The sequence below is a fragment of the Ambystoma mexicanum genome, chromosome 2q (genome assembly GCF_040938575.1).
Source record: "Ambystoma mexicanum isolate Mex_15411 chromosome 2q, UKY_AmexF1_1, whole genome shotgun sequence".
NCBI classification, from domain to species: domain Eukaryota; kingdom Metazoa; phylum Chordata; class Amphibia; order Caudata; family Ambystomatidae; genus Ambystoma; species Ambystoma mexicanum.
The window spans coordinates 172,568,090-172,595,448 of record NC_090924.1 but is presented as its reverse complement, the minus strand read 5'-3'; the positions used below and the strand labels follow the sequence as shown (position 1 = coordinate 172,595,448).

Genomic DNA, 27,359 nt, shown 5'->3' with positions numbered 1-27,359 from the left:
AAGTCTTGATAGCCGATGAAAGAGTAACGCGAGGAATTAGCCCAATCCCCTCCTGACGGTATATGACAGGATGGCACTGAACCAACTCCCAACGCCACGGGTGGCACTTCTCAGGATTAGCGTGACGTCGGGACAGTGTTTCCACTGGCTGAGAAGGCTTGATGAAATCACCGATGAAAACGGAGAGGAACTCAGGAACTTCCAAGGCAGTAAGGCACAGGTACCGGCAGGGCACAAGACAGGCAAAGGAAAGCAAACTGCGAGAAGAAGCAGTACTGACAGGGGTCCCCACTACTACTAGGAACCCAGACGAAACCTCCTCCACCCTGAACCAGGGGCTGGCTAGTAACGAAGATAGGGGAAGAAAGGGTAGGAGGACCAGAAGCAAGAAGGAGTAAGGAGTAAGGAGAAAAGGCAGGACTGAGCAGGAAAGGCAGACCTGGAAACTGGAGGGCTGAAAACCTAGCACCAGGCTCCAGCAGCGCATACACAGTAACAACCGCGTTGAGACGCGTTGTCCCTGTGTATGCGATGCCTATTTATGGTCCGGGGTCAAAACGAGGCTTGGAACGCATGTTCCGATGCTGCGCATGCGCGGGACGTCGAATACTGACGATCCGCGCATGCGCAGATCCTCGCAAGATGGCGGCGTCCACGGCGCCCATCCGAACCGCGGGTCGGCGCGAAGAGAGTCGCCACCGCGGGTACAGCCTCCATGAAGGAGGAGACTGCTGCGGCCGTGGACCAGGAACCCAGGTAAGTGGCGCCGACGCCCGCGAGCGAGCGCGCGGCGTGACAGAGGGGGGTGTCTGCCTTGATGATTAAGTTACAGAGCCTGTCCGGCCCCGTGCTCTGGAGGACTCACAGGCACCAATGAGCCCAGCAACCTCCGGTATGTTTTTCCCCAAAGAACAATGCCATGTTTCCAGAGAGACAAAAGACTGTCTCAACTGAGAATGTCCAAGGGTAGGTGCAATGTAAGCAATCCATTCAGACTCTGGAACACCATTGAGATCTGACATGGAAGGACCTTGGCCATTGACAATCTGCCAGAATCTTCTTGTTTCGTTATTAATTGTGGTCAACACCAGGTCATGCCACTTTTGGCATTCTTTCAAATATTTGTGGGATCTTAGCCACTTTGAATAGGAGATCTTGATCTCCCTCCTTCCTATAGCATGGGCCACTGGGTCAACTTCCTTCTTTGACAATTTCCATAACTCTTTGCGGACAGATCTTTTGATTGTATTGATTCTGTCATAACAGTGTCTATGCAGCTAGGGTTATAAGGACTGATTGGAAACAGCTGATAATGGAGATAGTAGAAAGACTGCAAAGGCAGCAAGGCAGCAACAGCAAACACACTCCACCATACTCTGTGACACACTCTGCGTGTGTGGTACTGTTTATAAGGAGTGACTGGAAACAGTTGATGATGGAGATAGTAGAAAGACTTCCAAGGCAGCAAGGCAGCAACAGCAAACCCACTCTATCACACTCCGAGATATGCTCAGTGTGTGCGGCTATGGTTATAAGGAGTGACTTGAAACAGCTGATAATGGAGATAGTAGAAAGACTGCCAAGGCAGCAAGGCAGCAACAGCAAACACACTCCACCACACTCCGCAGTCCTTAATGGAATAAGTCAGTTCCATGTTACTTTCGGTCCCAGGTTTTCAAGTCAACACTTTCACTCCCAAGCCTCAAAATAAATTAGTCTGGATGGATGGGTTGAGGAAGAGGGATGAGGGGACTAAAGAACTGAAATCATAGGAAGTGGTCTGTTTTATAAAAAGTACATTATTGGATATTGGATCTGAATCTTCATGCATTGAGGCAGATGAATATGCAGGTATCCACTACTGCCCCTACTCAGATGAATATGCAATTACCAATTCCTGCTGCTGCTCCTCACCATTATGGTGCACATGATAAATGATGCAAGCTAAGAGAGTCCTACCACCCCAGGGTTCTAGGGGTGAAAGACGGGACAAACTAAGGCAGATTCCAAGAAACAGTACTTTTAACAATCAATGTATACGCATCTGCCGTAAAGAATTAGTTAGGTTGTGCAACACTATTAGGGATTATAGTTATATAGCAGAAAGCACAAGTATTGTGCTGTACATAGCAGAGAAGGGAGGAGGACTCCAGAATAGCAACTGAGGGTTTCACTACACGGATACGGCAGATTAAATTATAGGCAGGTAAGATGCAGCATCCACTGGCAAGGAAACCAACGTATGTCAGATGCACAAAGTGAATGAAACATGACCAGACATGAATATAGGCCTCAGATGAGATGCTAAATGCATAAAAACACATTTATTTTTAGAAGCTTTGAAGCTGCCCAGACACACTGCAAGGTCAGATGCACAGAAGGGAGTAATGGGTGTGCAGAACGCAGGGACGAGCTAACAGTTCCCAAGATGCAAAGCATTAGCCTTCCAGGTTGACTGAATTAATAGGCGCACAAATAGCCAATGAGGTCCAGGTGCATACAAATAGTATGCCAAAAGAGTCAGACTCCATAGAGAATAGATGAAGGGTGTCCCAAGTGGCCACAAGGAACACATCATGTACATTAGAATTAGCAAAGAACTCAGTAGAAAGAAAATTATTCTTCAACACAGACCCCTAACTCGTGATCAAGACATGGAGAACATTGGTTATTCATTATGAGCCAAGCACAGATAAGACACCTGCCGAACTCCCTAGCACACAGACAGGAGATGATACACATGGCCAAATACAAGGGGAGCAGAAAGGGCAAATGGCCTGGGAATACTGGGGAGTACATTTAATTGGAATTATTGCAGACCATGGACGTCTCCCCCCCACCATATGTCTCCCTCATATCTTGACGTCTCATCAAAGTGTCCAAGGTTTGTGAGCAAATGGCCAACTAATCAAAACCCCTCTTACCACACCACCCATAATGAACAGAGCCAGTGAATCAAGTGTCATTTTAATCATCTAATGAAAGTAATATCTGTAATGGGTTGGGCCCAGGAGGGGCCATCAGATATGCATTATCCAATGAAGGAACTAACACCTATATTCTCTATAGCTTGGGATACTAACCAATACAAACTACTCATTGGTTTTGTAATTGGTATTGTAGTATGATGTCATTTATGAAGTGTTTGTAGTTTAAAAGCCGCTCACACTCATTGTAAAAATGAGAGTTACTTGCATGCTGTCCCAGCCGAGATTCTGTGTTTTGAATAAATCTGGGATTTACTGTGCACTTTGAGTACTCTATTATTGAACATTATTTCTTATTAGTGCGGCAGATTGGGCCCTCGTTACACTTGGTAGCAGAGGATGGCTCCCTAGTAGTTTATTGGACTATCAATGATTCCTCGCCATCCCCCTTGGATAGCGTGGGCAGCTTGTTGAGAGTGGAATAACGCTCATCGAGAAGAGCGGTCAGCAGCAGTCCCCGTTGATGCGAAGTTCTGCATGGTTTTACAGGCTGCCCCGCTGGGCACGGAGGGTGGAGCAAGGAGATAGAGGAGACTCAGCGCCGACGACCATCAGGAGATCCCGGTATGTGTATATAAAACGGTGACAACAAAACTGAGAATTTATGTTTTGTGTATTATTGATTTTTGAGATATTTTGAGAGATTGAAAGCTTCCAAAAAGGGTCGTGGTAAGCACTTTTTTTAGGGGCAGAGAAATAAAAGAGAAGGATTGCCTTTCTTTTGTGTTACTTAATACAGTGTGTGTGGTGTGTGTCAGTTGGCAGTTCCTCTGACTTTATCCCATACCAGGTGTATGAGTCATTAACTGATACTGGGTGGCATTACTTTTACATGTCTTTCCCCCTGCTGTTTTTTTTCCCTAATTGTTTGATATGTTTTGTTTTACTTGCTTAATGTTGGTTTTGTTTGTGTTAGCGCCCTAATGCCTACAGGCTATCTTTGGTGCTTTATAAGTAACAAAATAAATAAAAATAAATACATTACTGGACATTTAAGGATGCACTTTGCATATGAAAGAAGCAACTGGATATACAAAGCTTTTTGACTATACATAGGCTGTCAGGCTTTAACAGAAATGGGATGGCAGTATCCTCAAAGGCTACAATAGCCACTCTGTAGTATGGCAGCACCAGGGAATGCAGGGCTTTACTTGGGATATGATTACCTGCTCAGAACTGTGAAGCAATAATTGGTATAAGTTGGCAATAAATTGCCATATGAGGCTAAAGCAGCATATGCATGGCAGTGTCCCAGGCTTATGTTGGTTGTACTGTGTCTAGCCCGGTCATAACATGACCCCCTCCATGGCATATTAAGGCAGCTCCATTCTTAAAATGGGGTTATCTAAAAAGGTCTTATGTCTGCTTTAGTACCTATTTGGTATTTCATGAAATGTAAGGTTTTGTGTGTTATTATACCTGCTTTAGGTGCTAACAACGAGGTTAAATGGCAAGTGATGGCATCAAGGTAAAAGGTCATATGGCATCACTTCCTGTGATGTCATTAGGTGTGTGATGTCACTTCCGCTACGCCTGGCCTTTTGGTGAAATGGCGTCCCTGGATCTGGTGCTATTGAGTGGACGAGAAATCATTGTGCAAGACACAGACGTCCACTGCAAATTCATCCCAGAATTCATTGATGCCAAAAAGCTGTTCCATTCCTACAGGAGGGATACGTCTTTCCAAAAAGATTTGTGGGGCCTGCCAGGAGATTTCTAACAAAGTCTGTCCAGGCCTTAATCATTACAACTCCTCCAGATGCAAAGTGGGTGGTAATTGTAGTCCAGCCCATTCACAGATACACATATTTGTGCTATGATCGGCCGCAATGGACTGTTAAACTGCTTTGTGAATTGTCTGGAGGATAGCTCAGTGGCAACGTGCTCGCCTTGAAAGCAAGATGTCACAGAGCCACACAAGTTCGATTCCCGGGTGCGCGCTTAGAAACCTCTGGGTATTAAGAGCGTTATAAATAACCTATCATATCAGCTGGAAAATAGTTTTGTGAATTGGCCACAGTGTTTCGAAATATATGAAACGCCATTAAATACAAAACTGAGTTGGATTCTATGGGATTTAACATTTAGATTTTTTGCTACATCTTTTTTTCAATTATACCCCTACAATGAAATTGTGATGTCACTTTAGACACATGGAACCTATTATGGAAAGAAAAGGTGGCAATAATTATTACTCTGAGCTGCAAGGTTTGCAACTTTTACGTTTTTCCTTTATAGAAGAAATCTTTACAGTCAGAGAATATTGTTTGGTATGTCGCTGTGCTTTTTTTTACATTGCAATGAAAAGATAAATGCTGAACTATAGAATCTTGTTGTGTGCTATCTGTCATCATGTTCGGCCATGTCATGTCTTATGATAGGGTATATATTATTTATTGTTTGTGTTCGGCAATATATTGATATCATTACGAGTCTAGTGGAAAGTCATAAAAGTGCGGAAACAGAATTACTGTTACTTTTACCACTCACAAAATTCATCAGTTCCAGAAATTAGGTGCTAATGCAATTATGCAATTAGCCCGGTGGAATTACCACTGGTGGAATTAGCCCAGTGGTAATTCCGCTGGTAGAATTAGCACTAGCAACCAAAGCAGTAATTCTGCCATTTTTTTTGTTGAAATATTTATTTTAAAAAAAGATTACAATGAAATATAAACATCATGCAATAATCACATCAAATCAACTTAACTATATACATCAGAAACACCCCCTGCCCCCAAGGAGTCACAATACAATCAATAAAACAAATCTAATACAGTAACAGAAATTTGCCCCAGATCTTATTAAATAATGCATCTTTTTTTTCTCTCCGATACAGCACTCTCTCCATATCAGCTAGAGAATGCATCTCAGCAATCCATTCCTCAATAGTAACAGGGGTAGATGTTTTCCAATTCTTCCCCACCATTGCCCCACGAAAGATTCATTTCTTCTGAGAAGTAGTCAGGTTGTCCAACAAATCCCCACTACCCAGCACTATGGTCTTAAAATCCATATGAACCTTCTCGTCAAGAACCTTTTCACATATCTGTTCAAATCCAAACCACAGCCCTCTCACCCTTGAGCACTCCCACAACATATGCTCAAAGGTGTCCACCTCGTGTAAACATGCCCAACATTCAGAGCTGTAACTCATCCCCCTCTTCATCATTCTCTGAGGCGTCCAATATGTCCTATTCAAGATCTTTATTTGACGCGACCTGTCTGCAAGACTCAAAGAACACAACTTCACTTTCTCACAAATACACGTCCAATCATCCTCCGTAATATCTTCTCCAATTCTCTGATTCCAATCCAATCTTAAAGCCTCATTAGCCTGATAGTTCGACACAACCAACCTATAAACATAACTAACCAGGCCACATCCACTCACTCCAGGCTCCCAACCCAGCATATCCGTATTGATTTTCTTTCCTATATCCACAATCCCCACCGCCCTCCTAATCTTTCGATAATCTGCCAGGCTAAAATTAGGAATGCCATACTTCAACTGTATCTCCCTAGCCATCAACCAATTCACGACATTGAACAGATCACCAATCCACCGCACCCCAGCCAGGTACCAATCATGCCAGAACAATATTTTCCCCTCATGTGTAACACTTGGATTCAACCAAATTGAAGCACTCTGATCTTTCAATGCCTTGAAACCCAAACACTCACACAAAGCCACCCATGAGGTCCGCAAACTCCTGGTCAGTGGGCCTACCATCTTAGCTTGACGTGGCTTACTGGTCAACACAGCCCCAGGCAACAAAGGTCCTACATGGCTAGACTCTGCACACCCACTCATCTTGCTCCGATTTGAAAAAAGCAAATATATATACCGAGACATAAAAGCCAGATGGACGCCTTGAAATTAGGGACCCCCAGCCCACCTTTAGACAAAGGTAATTGCAGTTTGCTAATTTTCAGACGCTGAGGTTTACGATCCCACAAGAATTCCTGCATGAGTCTGTCCAACTCACGCCAAAAATGTTTCCCAATGTCTAATGGGACCATACTCAGAACAAAGTTTACTCTAGGAGTCGAAACCATTTTCAAAGCGTTCACCTTCCCCTAAAGGGAAAGGTTCAACAAACACCATCGTTCTAATTCCAATTTGAAATAAGTGCACACCATGGTCATATTTACACTCACAAAATCAGGTAATAAATTGTTTGTCACACATCGGCACCAATGGTAAAACCTCCGATTTTGCCCAATTGATCTTGTATCCAGAGCACAGGTGAAAGGACTCCAGAATGTTCATAAGAACCGGCACTGACTCGCCAAGGTTCTTAAGGACCAATAATAAGTCGTCAGCGTATAACCACATTTTTTGCTGCCATTTTAAAAGTAGGGCCGACATACCACCAGAAATGGGCAGTAATTCTGCCAAATCACAGTGCAGTTACTGCCACCCAAAAGTATCAGTGAGTCAAATGAAGCCACAGGTGCACCCATTGGATTCAGGAAGGGTACATAAGGGCCACACCTTCCCAAAACACACTGCCAAACATCATACTGCCACTAAGAGATACATCGCTGTGAGACACAACACCACCACCTCTACATTTAGGTGCAAAGACAGGAACAGAAGCACCACAGAGCCATGCAGGAGAAAGGCAGATGAGACACCAATGCATGTGAGTAGCTATTCCCCAGGTCAGGCCATCACCGTAGGCACTAACAGATGGCCAGCTCATTACATTGTACCACCTCAACAGGGAGACAATTGTTGAGCTACTCACCCCCATAGAGGGTGATATCCAAAGCAGTATTAACCTTAGAAGTGCCAAACCACCACCGCTCAAGCTTGTGTTGGTGCTGTACTTCCTTCCCACAGACACGTACCAGCACACAGCGGGCATGCTGTATGGCATGTTGCAGCCCACCTTTTCCATCATGCTTGGCCAGGTGTTGGGTGCACTCATGTGGCATGCACCTCAGCACATCTCCCTGTCCACCACCCCGGCACAGATAAATACCACCATGGCAATATTCTGAACGTCCGCCCAATTCTCCAACATCAAAGCAGTGGACTGCAAACATGTGGCCCTGGTGGCCGCCCAGGCATTGGAGGAGGTCTAAAGATTCAGAAACCAATACCATTCTCTGAATGTACAGTTGACCTGTGATACAGGCTTCACTTTGACAGATTGCTGCACCTGCTTCCCAGTTTCCACCGATGATACCTTGGTCCTGCAGAACAACACACTGCCTGCCTTCATGGAGAACAACAAAGGGCAACAGACTTGGATCTTGCGTAGGTGCCATCACACAGCATATACATGCATCACAGGTGAAAGTGATCCAGTAGAGTGGGGAGGGACACCATTACATTGACAATTCAATGCCTGCCCTGTCACAGCCCTGTGACTGAAGGACCTTCCCTGTGACACAACACTAAAGAAGCACCACCAGACAGGACAAGATCATGCAGGGCAATGCAGTAGCATGAGAGTCAAGCATGATGGAAAAGCAAGTCAAACATCCACTAAGAGTGAACTAAATGTACCACAATGCATAGGGAAAGCATACCTGCACAGGCAACAGCACAGTTCAACAGTGCACATCTGTTCATTGAGCAAACCTTTGTACTATTGAAAGGATGTTTCAAGTGTCTCCATCTGACAGGAGGAACCCTGATGTATAAGCCTGAGAAGTAGTAGTGTGCTCCATGCTGCACAACATGTGCACCAAGCGACAGTCACCCTGCCCCCAGATGTCAACATGGTTCGCCCAGAGGATGAAGATAAACTTGCCGGGATCTATTGCTTCCATGCAGTGAGCATGAAGAAGGCAGAGACAGGGGTCTTGTGCGGCATTAACTCATTGAAAATTACTGTTGAACACATTTGATAGCACTTACCTCACACATTTGTAAATAAGCACATATTACATTTCTCACACCCACTCACAAATCATTGTTCTCGCATCTGTAAAAGTGTAAATGCAATCTATTTTGTAGTGAGTCAAACACCCATGACCTCCCCGACCTCTATCCCCAACACTCATGCCCTCACACCTCCCTCAATCTACAACACCCATGCCCTCCCACCTCCCTCAAATCCCAACACCTATGCCCTCCCACCTCCCTCAATCCCCAGGGCTCATGCCCTCTCACCTCCCTCAAACTCTAACACACATACACTCCAAACTCCCTTGTGGCCAATATGAATGGCTAGTCAAATTAAGTCTTATTTCCATGCCCTCTTAGACATGGCAGCTTGCTTAGGCTGTGTGCATGCCAAGTTCCTCAGTTAGTGGCGATGGGGGTAGCCAGCAAGTTAGTCCTCAGTGGGGTTGACAGAGGTGGAAGCCTCAGATTCCTGGCCTCAGATGTGCTGTAGCGTGAGGAGCAGGGTGTTCTGCATGGTTTCCATACATGTAGAGATAGCTTCTATGAGCTCCCTGACCCTCTGGCCCACAACTGTGCTGGCAACTGTTTCCACAGAGAGATGGTGGCACTGCCGGTCTATAGCCCTTGCAATCTGGCGGAATGAGCCCTGCATGGAATCCTTGATTGCCTCCAGATATAGTTGCTAAAGTGTTTTAAAATATACAGCTTGCACAGCTAAAGGCCGAGTTCACTGGCCAGGACCAAAGGCCCAGGCAGGTTGGGCCAAAAGACATGTAACAGATTGGGGAATATGTACAGGGAAACGGTCAAAGGTCGTGGCCACTGACCATGGCTGAAGGCCATGGCTAGTGGCCTGGTAGTGTTTTAAAATATACAGTGTGCACGGTTGAAGACCATGCTCACTGGCCAGGGCCAGAGGCCCTGACTAATGGGTCCAAAAGACATGTATAGTGTAAAATTCCCCATTTTTTGTATTAATCTAATTTTTTTAACTCTCTTTTTTAAAATATATATATGTCCCCAATACCGTGGTTATATTAGTAACAGACTACAAATAACCCAGAATATTTCGAAAATATTTGTGGTTATAATACATGTGAAGCACTTTCACAGTCCCATTTTCTGCCCTAACCTTGAATATGCGAAATGGTCCCAGAATATGCAAAATGTTCCCTGATTGTATGAAAACGTTTGAGCTCTGAACTTGTTCCCCAGCCCCCAACTCCTCAATTTCACAGGGTGTCCTCTTGCCCCCTCCCCACCTCTCGCCGGATGCTATTTCCCTCTTTTTCGCCCTCAAAAAATCATTTTTTCAACTTTTCTTTTTGTGAATATTCGTGAATTTCAGAAACAACACTGCTGCAAAGCACTATGGGAGATATAGCTATCATTTTGGGAGAAGGGGCAACCCCTTCTCTGTCAAATATTTTAACAACTACTTGACGGAATAACACCAGACCTTCCCAGGAAATAAGATTCAACGCTTTGTGCCCAAGTTGTTTCGTACCTCGTCCAATTCCATCCATTTGTTTTGCTGTGTGCTGGAGCAAAATTTTGATTTTTTCTCTATGTGAAAATGAATGAGGAGCAGGCCGAAATAGCGTTTTATTACTGTCTTAAATAACATGTTTATTTTTTAACTGATTGTTCCCATCATTTCCAGTCTCGGAGGCCTTTGACAAACTTTTTGTTTTTAAAATGCCAGCAAAATCTGTCATGCGAGTCAAAAGTTATTAGCAATTCATTTTCTGGGTTTCCAATGTATCTCAATACTCAACTTAACTTTAGTGCTGTGGCTGCTGCACTATTATATATATATATATATATATATATATTTATATATATATATATATATATATATATATTCAGTGAAAAAAACTTTGTTAAAGGGACGTTATGGTTAAGTTGCGCTACTAAAAACCTATGAAATTCAGTGAAAAAACTTTGTCAAAGGGACGTTATGGTTCCAAGTAAAACCGAAAAAATCTTGAAATTCGCCAGTTATGGTAAGCTAAGCAACCATAACTCACGCCACCACCGTGCACTGCTAAGACTAACACCCAGGACATCAAAGATGACATCACAAATGTCATTGATGACATCACTGATGACATCACATGTGTATGTACTTTTCATGAAATATGTGTACAAGGGATTCTTATTATAATGTTGCGAAACAAGTGTCAAGGATCATTGCAATAAATATCATACCCTAATTAGTGCATTGAACGATGCATTGATATAAATAGCATTCTATTATGGGGTTCTATCTAGTATACTAAGCTACTCATACAGAAACATAACATTGTGTGCAGTGTACAAGATGAAGGTATAATATTCGTAATGTTAATATGTTGAATAATGAAATGATAATTGTTTTCTTAATAGATTTTTGTGTACTGTGAAATATGTAATAAGTAGCTAATAAAACACATGTATTACATAATTGCATTACTATAGACAAAACACAAAGACACAAGAACACATACCAATATGGGTATATACAGGGAAAGTGAAGTTAGCAAAAAAACACAAGTAGTAGCAGAAACAATTCATAATATAACTGATTATTTTCATGCAAATAAATGATTGCTCTGTTTCAAAGCTGCTATTTACCCTAGGCATATGTATCACTTGATGTGATTGGACCCTAAGGAAAGTAGTGTGAGTACAATGTATACAAATATGACCATATACAGGGAAAGTACAGCCATAAAAAAAAAAAAACAGAACTATCAGAAAGTGCTCATAAGTTATCTTTATGCACGAAAAGGATTGCTGTCTTTCAAGCTTGTGTCTTCCGGTATGTATATGTTTCATATGATGTGACTGGACTCGAAGGGAATTACTGTAAGAACCTACTTGAAGGATACGTCTACAAATAAAATAAAATGTTTAGTTTCTGACTGTTACTGAAGAAAACCATGTGGCCTAGATATGTCAGCAAAAGAAAAAAGAGTGAGCCAGACATGTGATGTCATCAGTGATGACATCAATGACATTTGTGATGTCATCTTTGATGTCCTGGGTGTTAGTCTTAGCAGTGCACGGTGGTGGCACGAGTTATGATTGCTTAGCTTACCATAACTGGCGAATTTCAAGGGTTTTTCGGTTTTACTTGGAACCATAACGTTCCTTTGACAAAGTTTTTTCACTGAATTTCATAGGTTTTTAGTAGCGCAACTTAACCATAACGTCTCTTTAACAACGTTTTTTCACTGAATTTCATAGGTTTTTAGTAGCGCAACTTAACCACAACATCCCTTTAACAAAGTTTTTTCATTGAATTTCATAGGTTTTTATTAGTGCAACTTAAACATAACGTCACTGTAACATTTTTTTTTTACTAAATTTTAAAGGTTTTTATTAGTGCAACGTCACCATAACATCCTTTTCAATAGATGAAGACCACTAACATCTTATGTCCTCAAAGTGGGAACGCAGGGTGGTAAAAAAAACAAAAAGATTTTCCTCGTCCCGGTGTAGGAAGGAAAATCTTTTACCAAGAAAGGGAAGGCGGGGTGTATAAAGAACACGACACAACAGGGCATGAGCGGGGGGTGGGGGGAACAGGGGAGACACATGGGCATGAGCGGGGGGTGAGAGGGAGCAGGGTACAAACGGGGCATGAGCAGGGAGTGGGGGGGAAAGGAAGGAAACACGGGGCATGAGCGGTGGTGGGGGGAACACGAGAGAGACACGGGGCATGAGCAGCGGGTGGGGAGGAACATGAGGGAGACACGGGGTATGAGCGGGGGTGGGGAGGAGCACGAGAGAGACACAGGGCATGAGCGGGGGGGAACAGGAGACAGACACGGGGCATGAGCGGGGGGTGGGGGGGTACAGGAGACAGACCGGGGGGTGGGGGGCAACAGGAGAGAGACACGGGGCATGAGCGGGGGTGGGGGTAACAGGAGACAGACACGGGGCATGAGCGGGGGTAGGGGGAACAACAGGAGACAGACACGGGGCATGAGCGGGGGGTGGGGGGCAACAGGAGAGAGACACGGGGCATGAGCGCAGAGTGGGGGGGTACAGGAGACAGACACGGGGCATGGGTGGGTTAACAGGAGACAGACACGGGGCATGAGCAGGGGGTGGGGGGAACAGGAGAAAGACACGGGGCATGAGCGGGGGGTGGGGGGAACAGAAGACAGACACGGGGCATGAGCAGGGGGGTGGGGGGCAACAGGAGAGAGACACGGGGCATGAGCGGGGGGTGGGGGGTACAGGAGACAGACACGGGGCATGAGCAGGGGGTGGGGGGCAACAGGAGAGAGACAAAGGGCATGAGCGGGGGTGGGGGGGTACAGGAGACAGACACGGGGCATGAGCGGGGGGTGGGGGACAACAGGAGAGAGACACAGGGCATGAGCGGGTGGGGGAACAGGAGACAGACACGGGGCATGAGCGGGGGGCAACAGGAGAGAGGGGGGAACAGGAGACAGACACAGGGCATGAGCGGGGGGTGGGGGGCAACAGGAGAGAGACATGGGGCATGAGCAGGGGGTGGGGGGAACAGGAGACAGACACGGGGCATGAGCGGGGGTGGGGGGTAACACGAGGGAAACACAGGGCATGAGCGGGGGGTGGGGGGAACACAAGGGAGACACAGGGCATGAGCGGGGGGCATGGTGGGTAACACGAGGGAAACACGGGGCATGAGTGGGGGGTGGGGGAACACAAGGGAGACATGGGGCATGAGCGGGGGCAACAGGAGACAGACACGGGGCATGAGCGGGGGGTGGAGCCAACAGGAGAGAGACACGGGGCATGAGAGGGGAGTGGGAAGAACAGGAGAGACACACGGGGCATGAGCGGGGAGTGGGGAGAACAGGAGACAGACACGGGGCATGAGCGGGGGATGGGGGAACAGGAGACAGATACGGGGCATGAGCGGAGGTGGGGAGAACAGGAGACAGACACGGGCATGAGTGGGGGGGTGAGGGGCAACAAGAGACAGACACGGGGCATGAGCGGGGGGTGGGGGGCAACAGGAGAGAGACACGGGGCATGGGTGGGGGCAACGGGAGACAGACACGGGGCATGAGCGGGGGGTGGGGGGAACAGGAGACAGACACGGGGCATGAGTGGGGGTGGGGGGAACAGAAGACAGACACAGGGCATGAGCGGGGGGTGGAGGTCAACAGGAGAGAGACACGGGGCATGAGCGGGGGGTGGGGGGTACAGGAGACAGACACGGGGCATGAGCGGGGGGTGGGGGGCAACAGAAGAGAGAGACACGGGGCATGAGCGGGTGGGGGTAACAGGAGAGAGACACGGGGCATGAGCGGGTGGGGGAACAGGAGACAGACACGGGGCATGAGCGGGGGGTGGGGAGGTACAGGAGATAGACACGGGGCATGAGCGGGGGGTGGGGGGCAACAGGAGAGAGACACGGGGCATGAGCAGGGGTGGGGGGAACAGGAGACAGACACGGGGCTTGAGCGGGGGTAGGGGGAACAACAGGAGACAGACACGGAGCATGAGCGGGGGGTGGGGGCAACAGGAGACAGACACGGGGCATGAGCGGGGGTGGGGGGCAACAGGAGAAAGACACGGGGCATGAGCGGGGGTTGGGGGGAACAAGAGACAGACACGGAGCATGAGCGGGGGGTGGGGAGAACAGGAGACAGACACGGGCATGAGCGAGGGGTAGGGGCAACAGGAGACAGACACGGGGCATGAGCGGGGCGCTGGGGGGCAACAGGAGAGAGACACGGGGCATGAGCGCGGAGTGGGGGGGTACAGGAGACAGACACGGGGCATGGGTGGGGGCAACAGGAGACAGACACGGAGCATGGGCAGGGGGTGGGGGGAACAGGAGACAGACACGGGGCATGAGCGGGGTGTGGGAGGAACAGAAGACAGACACTGGGTATGAGCGGGGGGGTTGGGGGGCAACAGGAGAGAGACACAGGGCATGAGCGGGGGTGGGGGGTACAGGAGACAGACACAGGGAATGAGCAGGGGGTGGGGGCAACAGGAGAGAGACAAGGGGCATGAGCGGGGGTGGGGGGGTACAGGAGACAGACACGGGGCATGAGCGAGGGGTGGGGGCAACAGGAGAGAGACACAGGGCATGAGCGGGTGGGGGGAACAGGAGACAGACACGTGGCATGAGCGGGGGGCAACAGGAGAGAGACACGGGGCATGAGAGGGTGGGGGGAACAGGAGACAGACACGGGGCATGAGCGGGGGGTGGGGGGGTACAGGAGACAGCACGGGGCATGAGCGGGGGATGGGGGCAACAGGAGAGAGACATGGGGCATGAGCGGGGGTTGGGGGAACAGGAGACAGACACGGGGCATGAGCGGGGGTGGGGGGAACAACAGAGACAGACATGGGGCATGAGCGGGGGGTGGGGGGCAACAGGAGACAGACACGGGGCATGAGCGGGGGGTGGGGGGCAACAGGAGACAGGCACGGGGCATGAGCGGGGGTGGGGGCAACAGGAGACAGACACGGAGCATGAGCGGGGGGTGGGGAGAACAGGAGACAGACACGGGGCATGAGCAGGGGGTGGGGGGCAACAGGAGACAGACACGGGGCATAAGCGGGGGGTGGGGGCAACAGGAGAGACACGGGGCATGGGCGGGGGATGGGGGGAACAACAGACACAGTGCATGAGCGGGGTGGGGGGAACAGACACGGGGCATGAGCGGGGGGGCGGGGGGTCACAGGAGACAGACACGGGGCATGAGCGGGGGTGGGAGGAACAGGAGACAGACACGGGGCATGAGCGGGGGGCGGGGAGAGCAGGAGACAGACATGGGCATTAGCGGGTGGTGGGGGGCAACAAGAGAGAGACACAGGGCATGAGCGGGTGGGGGAAACAGGAGACAGACATGGGGCATGAGCGGGTGGGGGGAACAGGAGACAGACACGGGGCATGAGCGGGGGTGTTGGGGGCAACAGGAGATAGACACGGGGCATGAGCAGGGGGTGAGGGGAACAGGACACAGACACGGGGCATGAGCGGGGGTAGAGAACAGGAGACAGACACGGGGCATGAGGGGAACAGGAGACAGATACGGGGCATGAGCGGGGGGTGGGGAGAACAGGAGACAGACACGGGGCATGAGCGGGGGTGGGGGGGAGGGGGAGAGACACACGGGGCATGAGCGGGGGGTGGGGGAGGGGAGAGAGACACACGGGGCATGAGCGGGGGATGGGAGGAGGTAGAGAGACACATGGGGCATGAGCGGGGGGTGGGGGGAGGAAGAGAGACACACAGGGCATGAGCGGAGGGTGGGCGAGAGGGGGAGAGACACACGGGGCATGAGCAGGGGCTGGGCAGGAGGGGGAGAGACACACGGGGCATGTGCGGGGGGTGGGCGGGAGGGGGAGAGACACACGAGGCATGAGCAGGGGTGGGCGGGAGGGGGAAAGACACACGGGGCATGAGCGGGGGTGGGTGGGAGGCGGAAAGACACACGGGCAAGAGCGGGGGTGGGCGGGAGGGGGAGAGACACACGGGGCGTGAGCGGGGGTGGGGGGAGGGAGAGAGACACACGAGGCATGAACGGGGGTGGGGGAAGGGGAGAGAGACACGGGCATGAGCGGGGTTGGGGGGGCGGGAGAGAGACGCACGGGGCATGAGCGGGGGTGGCCGGGAGGGGGAGAGACACACAGGCCATGAGCAGGGGGTGGGCGGGAGGGCGAGAGACACACGGGGCATGAGCGGGGGTGGTGGGGAGAGAGACACACGGGGCATGAGCAGGTGGTGGGGGGAAGGGGAGAGAGACACACAGGGCATGAGCGGGGGTGGGGCGGAGGGAGAGAGACACACGGGGCATGAGCGGGGGGTGAGCGGGAGGGGGAGAGACACATGGGGCATGAGGGGGGGTGGGCGGGAAGGCGAGAGCCACACGGGGCATGAGCGGGAGTCGAGGGGAGGGAGAGAGACACACGGGCATGAGCGGGGGTTGGGGGAAGGGGAGAGAGACACACGGGGCATGAGCGGGGGGTGGGCGGGAGGTGGAGAGACACACAGGGCATGAGCGGGGGGTGGGGGAAGGGGAGAGAAACACGGGGCATGAGCAGGGGTGGAGGGGAGGGAGAGAGACACACGGGGCATGAGCAGAGGTGGGGGGAGGGAGATAGACACACCGGGCATGAGCATGAGAGACACACGGGGCATGAGCTGGGGGTGGGGGGTAGGGGAGAGAGACATGGGACATGAGCGGGGGGTGGGCGCGGTGGGGGAGACACACGGGGCATGAGCGAGGGTGGGGGGAGTCAGAGAGACACACGGGGCATGAGCGGGGTTGGGGGGGAGGGAGAGAGACACACGGGCATGAGCGGGGGGTGTGGGGAAGGGGAGAGAGACACGGGGCATGAGCAGGGGTGGGGGGACAGAGAGAGACACACAGGGCATGAGCGGGGTTGGTGCGGAGGGAGAGAGACACACGTGGCATGAGCGGGGGTGGGGGGAGGGAGAGAGACACACAGGGCATGAACGGGGGGTGGGGGAAGGGGAGAGAGACACACGGGCATGAACGGGGGTGGGGGAGGGAGAGAGACACACGGGGCATGAGCGGGGGTGGGGGGAGGGAGAGAGACACACGGGGCATGAGCGGGGGGTGGGGAGGAGGGAGAGAGACACACAGCGTTTGTGTGCAGGTGGCAGATCCCGCTCCTCGGCCCTCCGCTGGCCACCGTGTGCCGATGGCGTGAGTGGGGGGCTGGAGGAACAGGCGAGACACGGAGCATGAGTGGGGGTGGGGGGGACAAGAAGGACACACGGGGCATGAGCGGGGGTGGGAGGAACAGGAGACAGACACAAGACTTACTGTGCAGGCGGCGAGGAACAAAGATGGCAGGCGTCTCTGAAGCCAGACGCACTGCACGCTTTCACCACATCCAATGAGAGAGCACGTCAGATGTCCGCGGACATCACGCAAGCTGCTTGCCCAATCACCGTCCTGTCCGCGGAGTGAACAGGGAAGTGTGTCCGCGAAGCGAACACAGATATCACTAATTTTTTTTCCTTACATTTTTATCATTTTTTAAAAAACTACTGGACGGATTTACACCAAATAAAGCAAAGCACGCTTTCGGGACCAAGCCACCGCTCCTGCCACAAATCTGGTCTAAATCCGTCCAGTGGTTTGGGCTGTTGGCGTGAGCAAAGTTTTTTCCCATTATGTCTATGGGAAAAAAAAAAGTTTTAACTTCGCCCCCCCTGGACGAATCTTTGCAAAAAAAATTCAGAGTGACCCAAATACTTTTTTTGCAAAGTTTGCTGAGGATTCATCCAGGGAGAGCGAAGTTATAAGCTGCCCAAAAAGTGCTCTTCCTATGGAAACACCAACTTAACCATAACTACATGGCCACTACTGTGGCCATGTAATATATATATATATATATATATATATATATATATATATATATATATATATATATATATATATATATATATATAGAGAGAGAGAGAGAGAGAGAGATATACTAGCTTATATACCCGGCGTTGCCCGGAAATTTTATTTTCTCATCGGTACTATGGTATGATTTGTTAGAAATTCCTTAAGGTAGCTTTACGCTTTTCGGAAAGACTTCATAAGAAAGGTGAAAAAAAAAAATTCAGTACATTTGTAGATTCATATTTTTAAAATGTTTTCTTATAAAGACTACACAACACATTTTTTTTTCTTCTTAAAAACTCTTTCTGTAACGTATAACTGTACGTGAGAAAAACATGGAGATGCCTGAGCAGCGTGATGGGTGACATGATGCCGATGGTGCCAACAAATATGGACCTAAAGTTTAATATTAACAAAGTACTCGTTCATTGTAAGGCTTGTTTATAGACACATTTATTTTTTCCAGTTGGAGCAAAGTTACACAACTGATTTGGGGAACCCACTCTAGAACACGCAACTTAAAACTGCATGTGGGAGAAACATGGAAATTCCAAGTTGATACCAGTGCACTTGATTGATTGGCCATGTGCCTTGTTGATCGTGATACCGAATGACAGCCTGATTGGGAAAAGTAGGCGCTTGAAACGGTCAACACCGTTGCTTCATTACATTGGGAAGCTAGCACTATTCGTAAGAGAGTAACACCTCTTTATATAGCAACAATTTGGAAACTTCTGGAATGGTACCTGCCTTCACCTTCACCTCTCAGGTCACCTCTCAGGTCCATTGGCCTACCACATGCCTGGCCTTCGCCTCCCATACACCTTCGGCTTTTGCCTCTCATACGCCTTCGCCTCCCATATGCCAATGCTTCGCCAAGCCACAAACCCACAAACAATTTTTGACTTTTATATATATAAATATATATCTGTGTTTGTGTGTGTGGAAGACAACGAAGAAACGAGCGCAATAAGCGACTCAACATATGTGCACTGCAAGGCACGATTTTGCATAAATAAGTGCAAAAGGAAAAAGTATCGGCAGGATGGTTACAAAAATAAGCATTTTGTTTCGATAAACACAGGGAGAACTGGAACCGATGTTTCACTGTCCTCCACAGCTTAGTCATGGTAACAACAAACTAGATAGGACTAATCTTTTAATCCTATTTTTCACCCACTACATTTCCCATGTTTTTAGTGTTAATGTGTAGTTTCCCCAAAACTTGGAAAAAATACCTACATTCCCCAATGTGACAGTGCTCCATGAATAAATTGCATATTGCAATTAGAAATGTTAAATTGCAGACAACCGTGCGAGTTTATACCTCCAAAATTGGTCATTCATTTTAATCACAAAAAACTTATATTTCATTTTAAGAAGGATACTTCCTGTATGTGTGTGTGTGTGTGTGTGTGTGTGTGTGTGTGTGTGTGTGTGTGTGTGTGTGTGTGTGTGTGTGTGTGTGTGTGTGTGTGTGTGTGTGTGTGTGTGTGTGTGTGTGTGTGTGTGTGTGTGTGTGTGTGTGTGTGTGTGTGTGTGTGTGTGTGTGTGTGTGTGTGTGTGTGTGTGTGTGTGTGTGTGTGTGTGTGTGTGTGTGTGTGTGTGTGTGTGTGTGTGTGTGTGTGTGTGTGTGTGTGTGTGTGTGTGTGTGTGTGTGTGTGTCCCAATGATTTCCCGATTCATTTTTAGGAACTGCACCACTAAACAGACCCAAACCAGGAACCCAGTGTAACTGTAAAGCTTTAAGGACTCCCATGATGTGTTGAGGAGATGCATTGCAAACAAGCTATGATAAAGGCAATACATTTAGCATTTTTTGTAAATGTGAGCGAGGTGGTGAATGAGTAAATATCAATGAGGAAAGGATGGGTGGAAAAGTTGGTGGATTGTTCAATAGATACAGAGACCAAGTGCATCATGGACAATCTGCAGTCATGAGATAGAACAGTTATGTTAACGAGAAGCAAAACCTTCCCTGAGTGAGATGTTCAAGGTCTTTTAAAGACTTGCACACGCATCCTTTGTAAGATGCTTAATCTGTCTGAGGTACTCCGGCTCTATCCAATGAGCTTTGTACATTTTAACTCAATGAAAAGCACAAGGTCTCCTCACTGTGATGCAAAAATATCTTCAATTAATTCATGAAGATCATACTTTGCACCTCAGATAGAACCACATTCCTCCACACAAGCAACCTAGAGACATGCATAAGCTCCTACTTATGACAGCAACAAACCGTTGTCAGTAATTTGGGTGGAGCTTTAGTCAGCGATAGCACGCAGTGTAGGTATGGGCCACAGAGAAGGAATGGACTTCAGGACAAGGGTGGGCTTTGGGCTGGAGTTTGGGGTCGAGGCATGGAAGGGTCTCAGCGAAGGATGGTTCTTGAGGCTATGTAGTGATTTTATCGGGGGAAAAAAACAAATTCATTTTTAAAGAACCCAAAACAACAGAAAAACAAATAATACATAAAATGTGTACAAATGTAGTAAGGAATGGCAATAATTTTGGGGATGGGGGAAAATTATGAAAAAAGGGGGGTATGGAGGGGAAACCCCCCAAAAACAACAAAAGTAAAATTTGTTATTTTCTTTCTCTCAATGTTTTGGATTCTTTAAAAATTCATTATTTGTTTTCTTTTCTCGATAAAATCACAAGTAACCGTTCTTGAGTGGTGATGGGTTTACAGCAAATATATACGTCAGTTCAGGCACAGGGATAGACTTTAATTGAGGAGAGGGCAAAGAAGAGTGATTGGTTGTAATGTTATCATTGGCTGGGCACAGCATTCAAAGTATCTTACATGTGAAGATGTGATGTTCGCACCCGAGGAAGGCAGTTTAGCCAATCAGGTGGCTGGACAGCAAGGCAGGAATACACCTTCTCTGCCCACTGTTCCAGCCTCCCGAGGCTCTTCCCCGGGTGTCACCATTTTTTATATTGTCTTTAATGTGGGAGGCAACAGGAAGCCTCTCCCAGTTGCATCCCCACCTCCCCACCCCTCCAAAAGGACCCCAACCCCTTCCCCACTCCTCTCACCCTCCCCACTTACAGAGCTTTGTGCTCGGTCCATGCACTCCTCCCGTCTCCCAGCAGCCGCCATAGAAAGAGAAAGGGGACTGAGTCTCGAGTCCCTTTTGCCTATTTGTGGCGGCGATCTTTCTTTTCCCCTCTGGAAATTGGCTGCACTAGTGGTGCAAATCTCCGGAGGGAGGGAAAACGGCCCACAGCCCATGCTGAGGGCCTCCCTTCGCTCGGCCTAGTTTGGCCCAAGCGGGCGGGACGTTGCCTGCACCCACTGCTAGGGTGAAAGCCATATTGTTACAGCTATCCTATTATGCCATAATCATACATTTCTGAGATCTTACCTTCATGAATAGATATGGGATAAAGTATCCCCATCAAACGTTAGAAGGCTATTGCAAGTCACCAAGGAGTTTTGTGACCAAATAGAGGAAAAATGCAGTGGCTGAATTCCTTTATAAGGTCACAGAACTCCAAGGCGACTTGCAATATCCTTTTTAGGTATGGGAGGGGGTACTTTATTCCTTATAATACATGGCTACACACAGACATTCCCTTTATTACTTCATCTCCTAGTTAATATAATGTAAGAGAACTTCTATTTGCTGATCCATATACACAATATAGAATCTGTTTGGATTCAGAAAAGCAAAAATGCAGCTCTCAGTGTGTTGCAGAGAAATAGTTCAAGCAGCTTAATAAAATGAATTGGAAAACAAGTTTTCAATGTGTCCTTTAAAATAAGAAATAACATGCAGATTCTTGCCCATATGTGTTCAACACCAGCAGTGCACAAATTAAACATTGTGCCATAAACAGTTCCTTGTCAATTAATGGATGAAATGTGACACAGAAAACTATTCAGCCAGCAAATACTTAAAAAAACTGTTCACAGCTTTAAGTGCTGCAGTGACAGCTGGAATTCTCTCTTCTGGCTCAAGCAGCAAACATTGTGACGTCACAACTGAAGCGTAATAACTGATTACAGAGCGGCTGTGATGTCATTTTCCTAGTACAGGTCAGTTGTGATGTCACGATTAGCCTCTAATAAGAACATTATTTCTAGGCTGTTCTACAGACATTGACAGGCTGCCATGAATTGTAAGATTATTCTGAAGTGTAAATTATAAATCGAATGTCATTATAAAAGCAAATGGAAAACAATAATAGAATGACATCACATCTGCCAAACCTCATGCAAAAGACGTATTGAGGAGGAACGTACAGGCGGTGTTCGTATGCACATCTGGAGCTTTTACAGAGAATGTGTGCCACATGCAGCGCTCAACTATCTTTGCTAAATAAGTACACAGATCCACCGTATTCACCTGAATTCTCTGACTTGTGCACAAATATTATGACGTGGGATGCAGGACAAATAGCATTACACTGCCGCTGCGAACCTGACAAGAAAAAATGCACCTGCTCCGACATGATTTAGAAACTGACACGAAAGGGTGCCCTATAGTACGTTTCGCTACAGAACGTGCCTGCGCGCTTGTAGAAATTTACGCAGCCACACAAGCGGTGCTCCTTCCGGTACACGACGTCCTCAAAAAGACCTCTTCTGTGATATTGGAAATCAATTTCCCGTCGCTTCAATTACCTTTTCAGTGTAAATAACCAGCGAACAAAGAATGGCGCTTTCATGTTCAATATTATCTGGGGAAAAGATGTCCACCTGAGAAAACGTTCTTTCACAAACTCTGTCCAAAGAACGTGGCTTGGTGAATACACATGCCCGCCGGTACACACACACACACACACTCGTGCATAGGTGGAGAATAATATATGCCTGTAGTTGAATTTAAACTTTGTCATATAATCATTTGTTGTACCATTCCTATCCCTTTCCCTTCCTTTCTCCCTCTCTCCCTCCTTCCTTCGTTTCTTTCTATATTCTTAATTTCTATATTTGTCTTTCTTTCATTCTATCTTTTTTCCTTTCAGTCCTGTAGTACAAACTGCCGAACATATCACATGTCTCCCTTTCCTACTGTTTTGTGACGAATTCAAATTGATACGAGTACGCCGTTATGTAAGTTACACTTTCTAACGGTTGACGAATGTGTTCAGACAACAACTACTAGAACTGGGGTCCGGTAGAGTAGAGTGGCGAGTCGCGCAACCCGGTGGCTTTTTGGCTGTCATTATTCACGAGCAAAATTGACAACAGTCAGGAAAACGGCGCGCCGCTGCTGTTACTAAAGCGACTTCTCTCTCAGCAGCAGCACCGGGGCCGGAGCAGGATGGGGTTTCTTACCTCAATGAGCTGCGCCAGCCCTGCCCTCAGGGTGCACGAGAGCAGAAGGATGGAAGTAGTGGGAAGTGGACAGGGATGCTGGGAGCGCTGCTGCCACGCCATCTTATTTCCTGCTGTCTCCCTTCCTCGCTCTTCCTCTGTGGGAAGCGTGGACCAGGCTGGCCAGGTGATGGATGGCCAGCTAGCCGATGACAGCTTCCCCGGCTTCTCCCAGCATACCTTCCCTTCCCTCGCCGCTCGAGCCCGCCTTTGCACAGCCCGGCAGTCACAGAGTCGGTGGCTAGCCCAGGGGAATCATTAATTAATGACACTGGTGTCATTTACACGAGATACGGGGAACCGGTGGGTGGAGTTATTGCTGAGGGCTGCGCAGAGTGCTCTGTTCGGGAAATCCCTGAGGTGCAAGCATTTATCACAGGGCGCAGTCAAATGTTATATTTCCAAACACTGTAGCAGACTGATGTGTATATCGCCCACACTGCCAGATCGGATCTTTATGCATCACTTGTTTAGGTCACGTGATGACATCGCTTTCTTCATTACACGCCCGGGTGGTGTGTTATCATCAAATAAATAATACAAAAGCACTAGATTGTTAGTTCCGCAGGTTGATGCGCCTCCTGCGGAGATACGTGTGCAAACTGTAGGTCAGTGGTTGAAAGTCCAGCTTTTCGACTTTGCCATTTATGCTTAAAGATTGATAAAATGGGTACCATTGAGTTGAGCTATATTCGCACCCGAAATAACGTGTTTTATGTAAGCATGGCACAGCCATCAACCGAAGTGTAACGTAAATATCTAAAATAGCCAGACAGTGATGTAGGAATCTATAACGTAAGGAGTGGGGAATGGTCCGCACAGCCTCCCAGTAGTTCATTTATGAATACATCTGTGTCACTGCACATGGGGAAAAATCATATGCAGACCAGTCTGGGTCCCACCTCGTGAAGTGCAGACCGGACAGATTGACTAGGTCACATTCATGGTAACTGACAGGATGAAAAACAATGGACTAGACAGCAGCAAAATTGGCTCTTAGTTTTCTTCCCATTTTGGCTTCGACTGTTGTGTTCTCACAATGCAGCATAATAGCTTTATAATTCTATTCTATTGAGGTGACATACAAAATGGCTGATAAAAACAGTCTAGTTGTGATGCCAGTGAACATGCACCGATGGCAGACGTTTCTGGTGGTTCATCCTTCTTTCGGAGGCTATGCGTTCAAACAAATACTGTACATTCATAGGCAGCCGAACTTTGAGTGGGGACTGTCCCACATGCCAAATGGAAGGACACTAGGCCACAGCCTCGCTGGAAAAAGACCTCAATGTCTCTTCCATTTTGCAGTGAATCTGGCTTCCATCCTCTGCATGGCGAGAGCAAGGACATGAAAGGACGATATGCTTGGCTTACTCTTGAGCTTTTTCACAGTCACCTGTATGAGAGGGCAACCATTTTAAAGACCCATTGGTGTGTCATTGCCACACCTCATTCCAAAGTCATGTTGTCCAAGCTATTATTCCATTGTCAAGTGTCCACAACTACTCAAGTCTTTCTTCCCTTGCCACATTTTTCTCATTTTTTTGTGAAACACTCCATTTCATGTCCATATAATACATACATGTGTTTTTTCATGTCAAAATAATGCTACTCATTGGTCAGTAAACGTAAACAAGAGGTTAAAAGTGAATAGTACAAATGTGACAATCAAGTAGTTGAACACTCAATTAGGTTCGCTTAAGCACAGCAATGGGTGGCATGGTGTTGGAACACAGCCTAAGCAACATAAGGGTGGTTGGGGATGAATGGAACAATCCTGGTGACACGATTTTATAGATACATAGATTCAAAAGCATCAAAAGAGTCATTCTACCTGAAATGGAGAGCAGAACAGATACTTAAACTAACACGCCACACGCACCACACAGCACCACCCAGTACTCATCTCTGGAAGTTCACGTCCGCAGGAAAGTCAGACCAATGCATTGTTGGCATGTGAAATAACCCAAAAGCATGCTTTGGTGTTTTTTATATATATATATATATATTTATATATAATTTTAGCAACTAAAAAAACCCAGAATCCAAAGGTACAGACAACCACACACCCTCATAAGTGGCACATACGTTTGGCGGCCTTAGTCTTGGAGCATTGGGGCATTTCTAGCGAACTTCAGCAATATTATGGTTGTCTTGCAAAACGTGAAAAGACCTCTTCTACCTGAAATGTGAGATTAGAATAGACTGTTTCAGCCAACAAGCCATGCATGCCACAGGGCAAGCCAGTAGATAACCCTGGAACATAACCTCCAATTCCAAGTTATGGAGCAATGCATTGTGGGTATACAAATGAGCTCACACAAATGAGTTTTGCTCCAGAAAATGATCTTTGCCTTATAGGTTATTGTTATTTTATGCATGACTTTATGAACACAAGACAGACAGACCAAGGATGCAGACAAGCACACACCCTTTCCTCATCAGGAATCTTAAGTGTGGTATAGCGTGACATCCTTGTTGTTGAAGCATTGAGCAACTTACATGGCTTCTGTTTGTTCCATCTCAGTCTGGATCTCTTTTTTGAAGTTAGCATTTGTCTGATTCTTCAAAATAGTCTTTCATTGAAACAACAAGATAAGATTTCCCATCATGACCCACTTCAGCCTTTTGCAGGGTGCTATAAACCTTAGATTATTACACGCTGCTGTTTTGTTTGCAAATTCCAGCCATTCCTGCAAGTTCAAAGCACTGCTCTGAAGCCTCCTTGCAGACTCATTCAAGGCCTTGATCTTCTCCTCAGCTGAGTGGACAGCCATCTTCTATTGTTAAGTTGGTTCTGTGACTCCTCAAATGTTTTCACTAGTTCTGTACTTGCATTAGGGATAGCCTTCTGATAACTTATAGCTGAAAAATGCCCAATATTGCACCTCTTAACTTTTTTTAAATGATGAACACGTCTGTAGAGTCAGCACTGTAGAATATTATTTTTATATATAGACTTGCTCATACAGGCATGGCAGGCCACTCTCAAATGTCCAATGTGTACTAACCCATCCTCTGCAATTCTGGGCCAGGAATAGATAGTGTGGTATTCAGATATCGACATTTATTTAAAAGAATAATGGAACTTCGACCAAACTGGTCCCCAAATTTACTCCATGGAGATGAATGCAATATATGTAGAGCAAATCCAAAATCAAATAGTAATTCAAGCAAATGTCATTCGCTATATGAATCTCATTATAAAAAGTTCACAAAAACAATCACCCTCAATTCAAACAGTCTACTTATAAATATATTGTAGTCCTGCAGTTACTAGATATTCTGAACATTTCTGTTGTTTTAAATCAGTTTAAATACCAACAAATACTGCAATACTATCTGAGAAAGTCACATGATAAATTGCATTTAAAATACATTTGCTATCGACCAACTCCCACGTGCAGGTGTGAGGAAGGAAAGGCATTGTATATGTATATGAAACTTAACTGTAGACAATGGCCAGCTTAAAGGTATCTCCTGTAGGTTTGAATTCGAAACATTACTGTCATAGATCTGCCCACTCTACTCTAGCTGCACACATTTAATATATGCATGTCATTTTCAATCTGCATGTATTTTGGGCTAGAGGTGTACTATTCCTGTAACGTAAAATATTTAGGAACCACCTTTCTTCCCACCTTACACACAATTCATTCTGCCTGTGCATTTAAAGATAAATTAATGCAGGGGTGTGTACTTTGCACAACTCTCTTAAACAGAATTAATTAGATATATATATTTTTGTTGCACCAACATCTGATCTGTGATTATGGGTTCCCCCGGCTGCAATGATGCATGATATCTCTCAG

General features: G+C 47.3%; 1 protein-coding gene across 1 annotated transcript in view; it reads right to left on the bottom strand.

Moving 5' to 3' along the window:
• Positions 1 to 23,958, bottom strand: part of TMIE (transmembrane inner ear) — a 658,893-nt gene extending 634,935 nt beyond the window's left edge. Inside the window, exon 1 of the mRNA XM_069647090.1 lies at positions 23,509 to 23,958. Within this exon, the coding sequence (XP_069503191.1) occupies positions 23,509 to 23,610 (102 nt within the window). The 5' untranslated portion in view covers positions 23,611 to 23,958. The remainder of the gene's footprint in view (positions 1 to 23,508) is intronic.
• Positions 23,959 to 27,359: the final 3,401 nt, after the last annotated feature.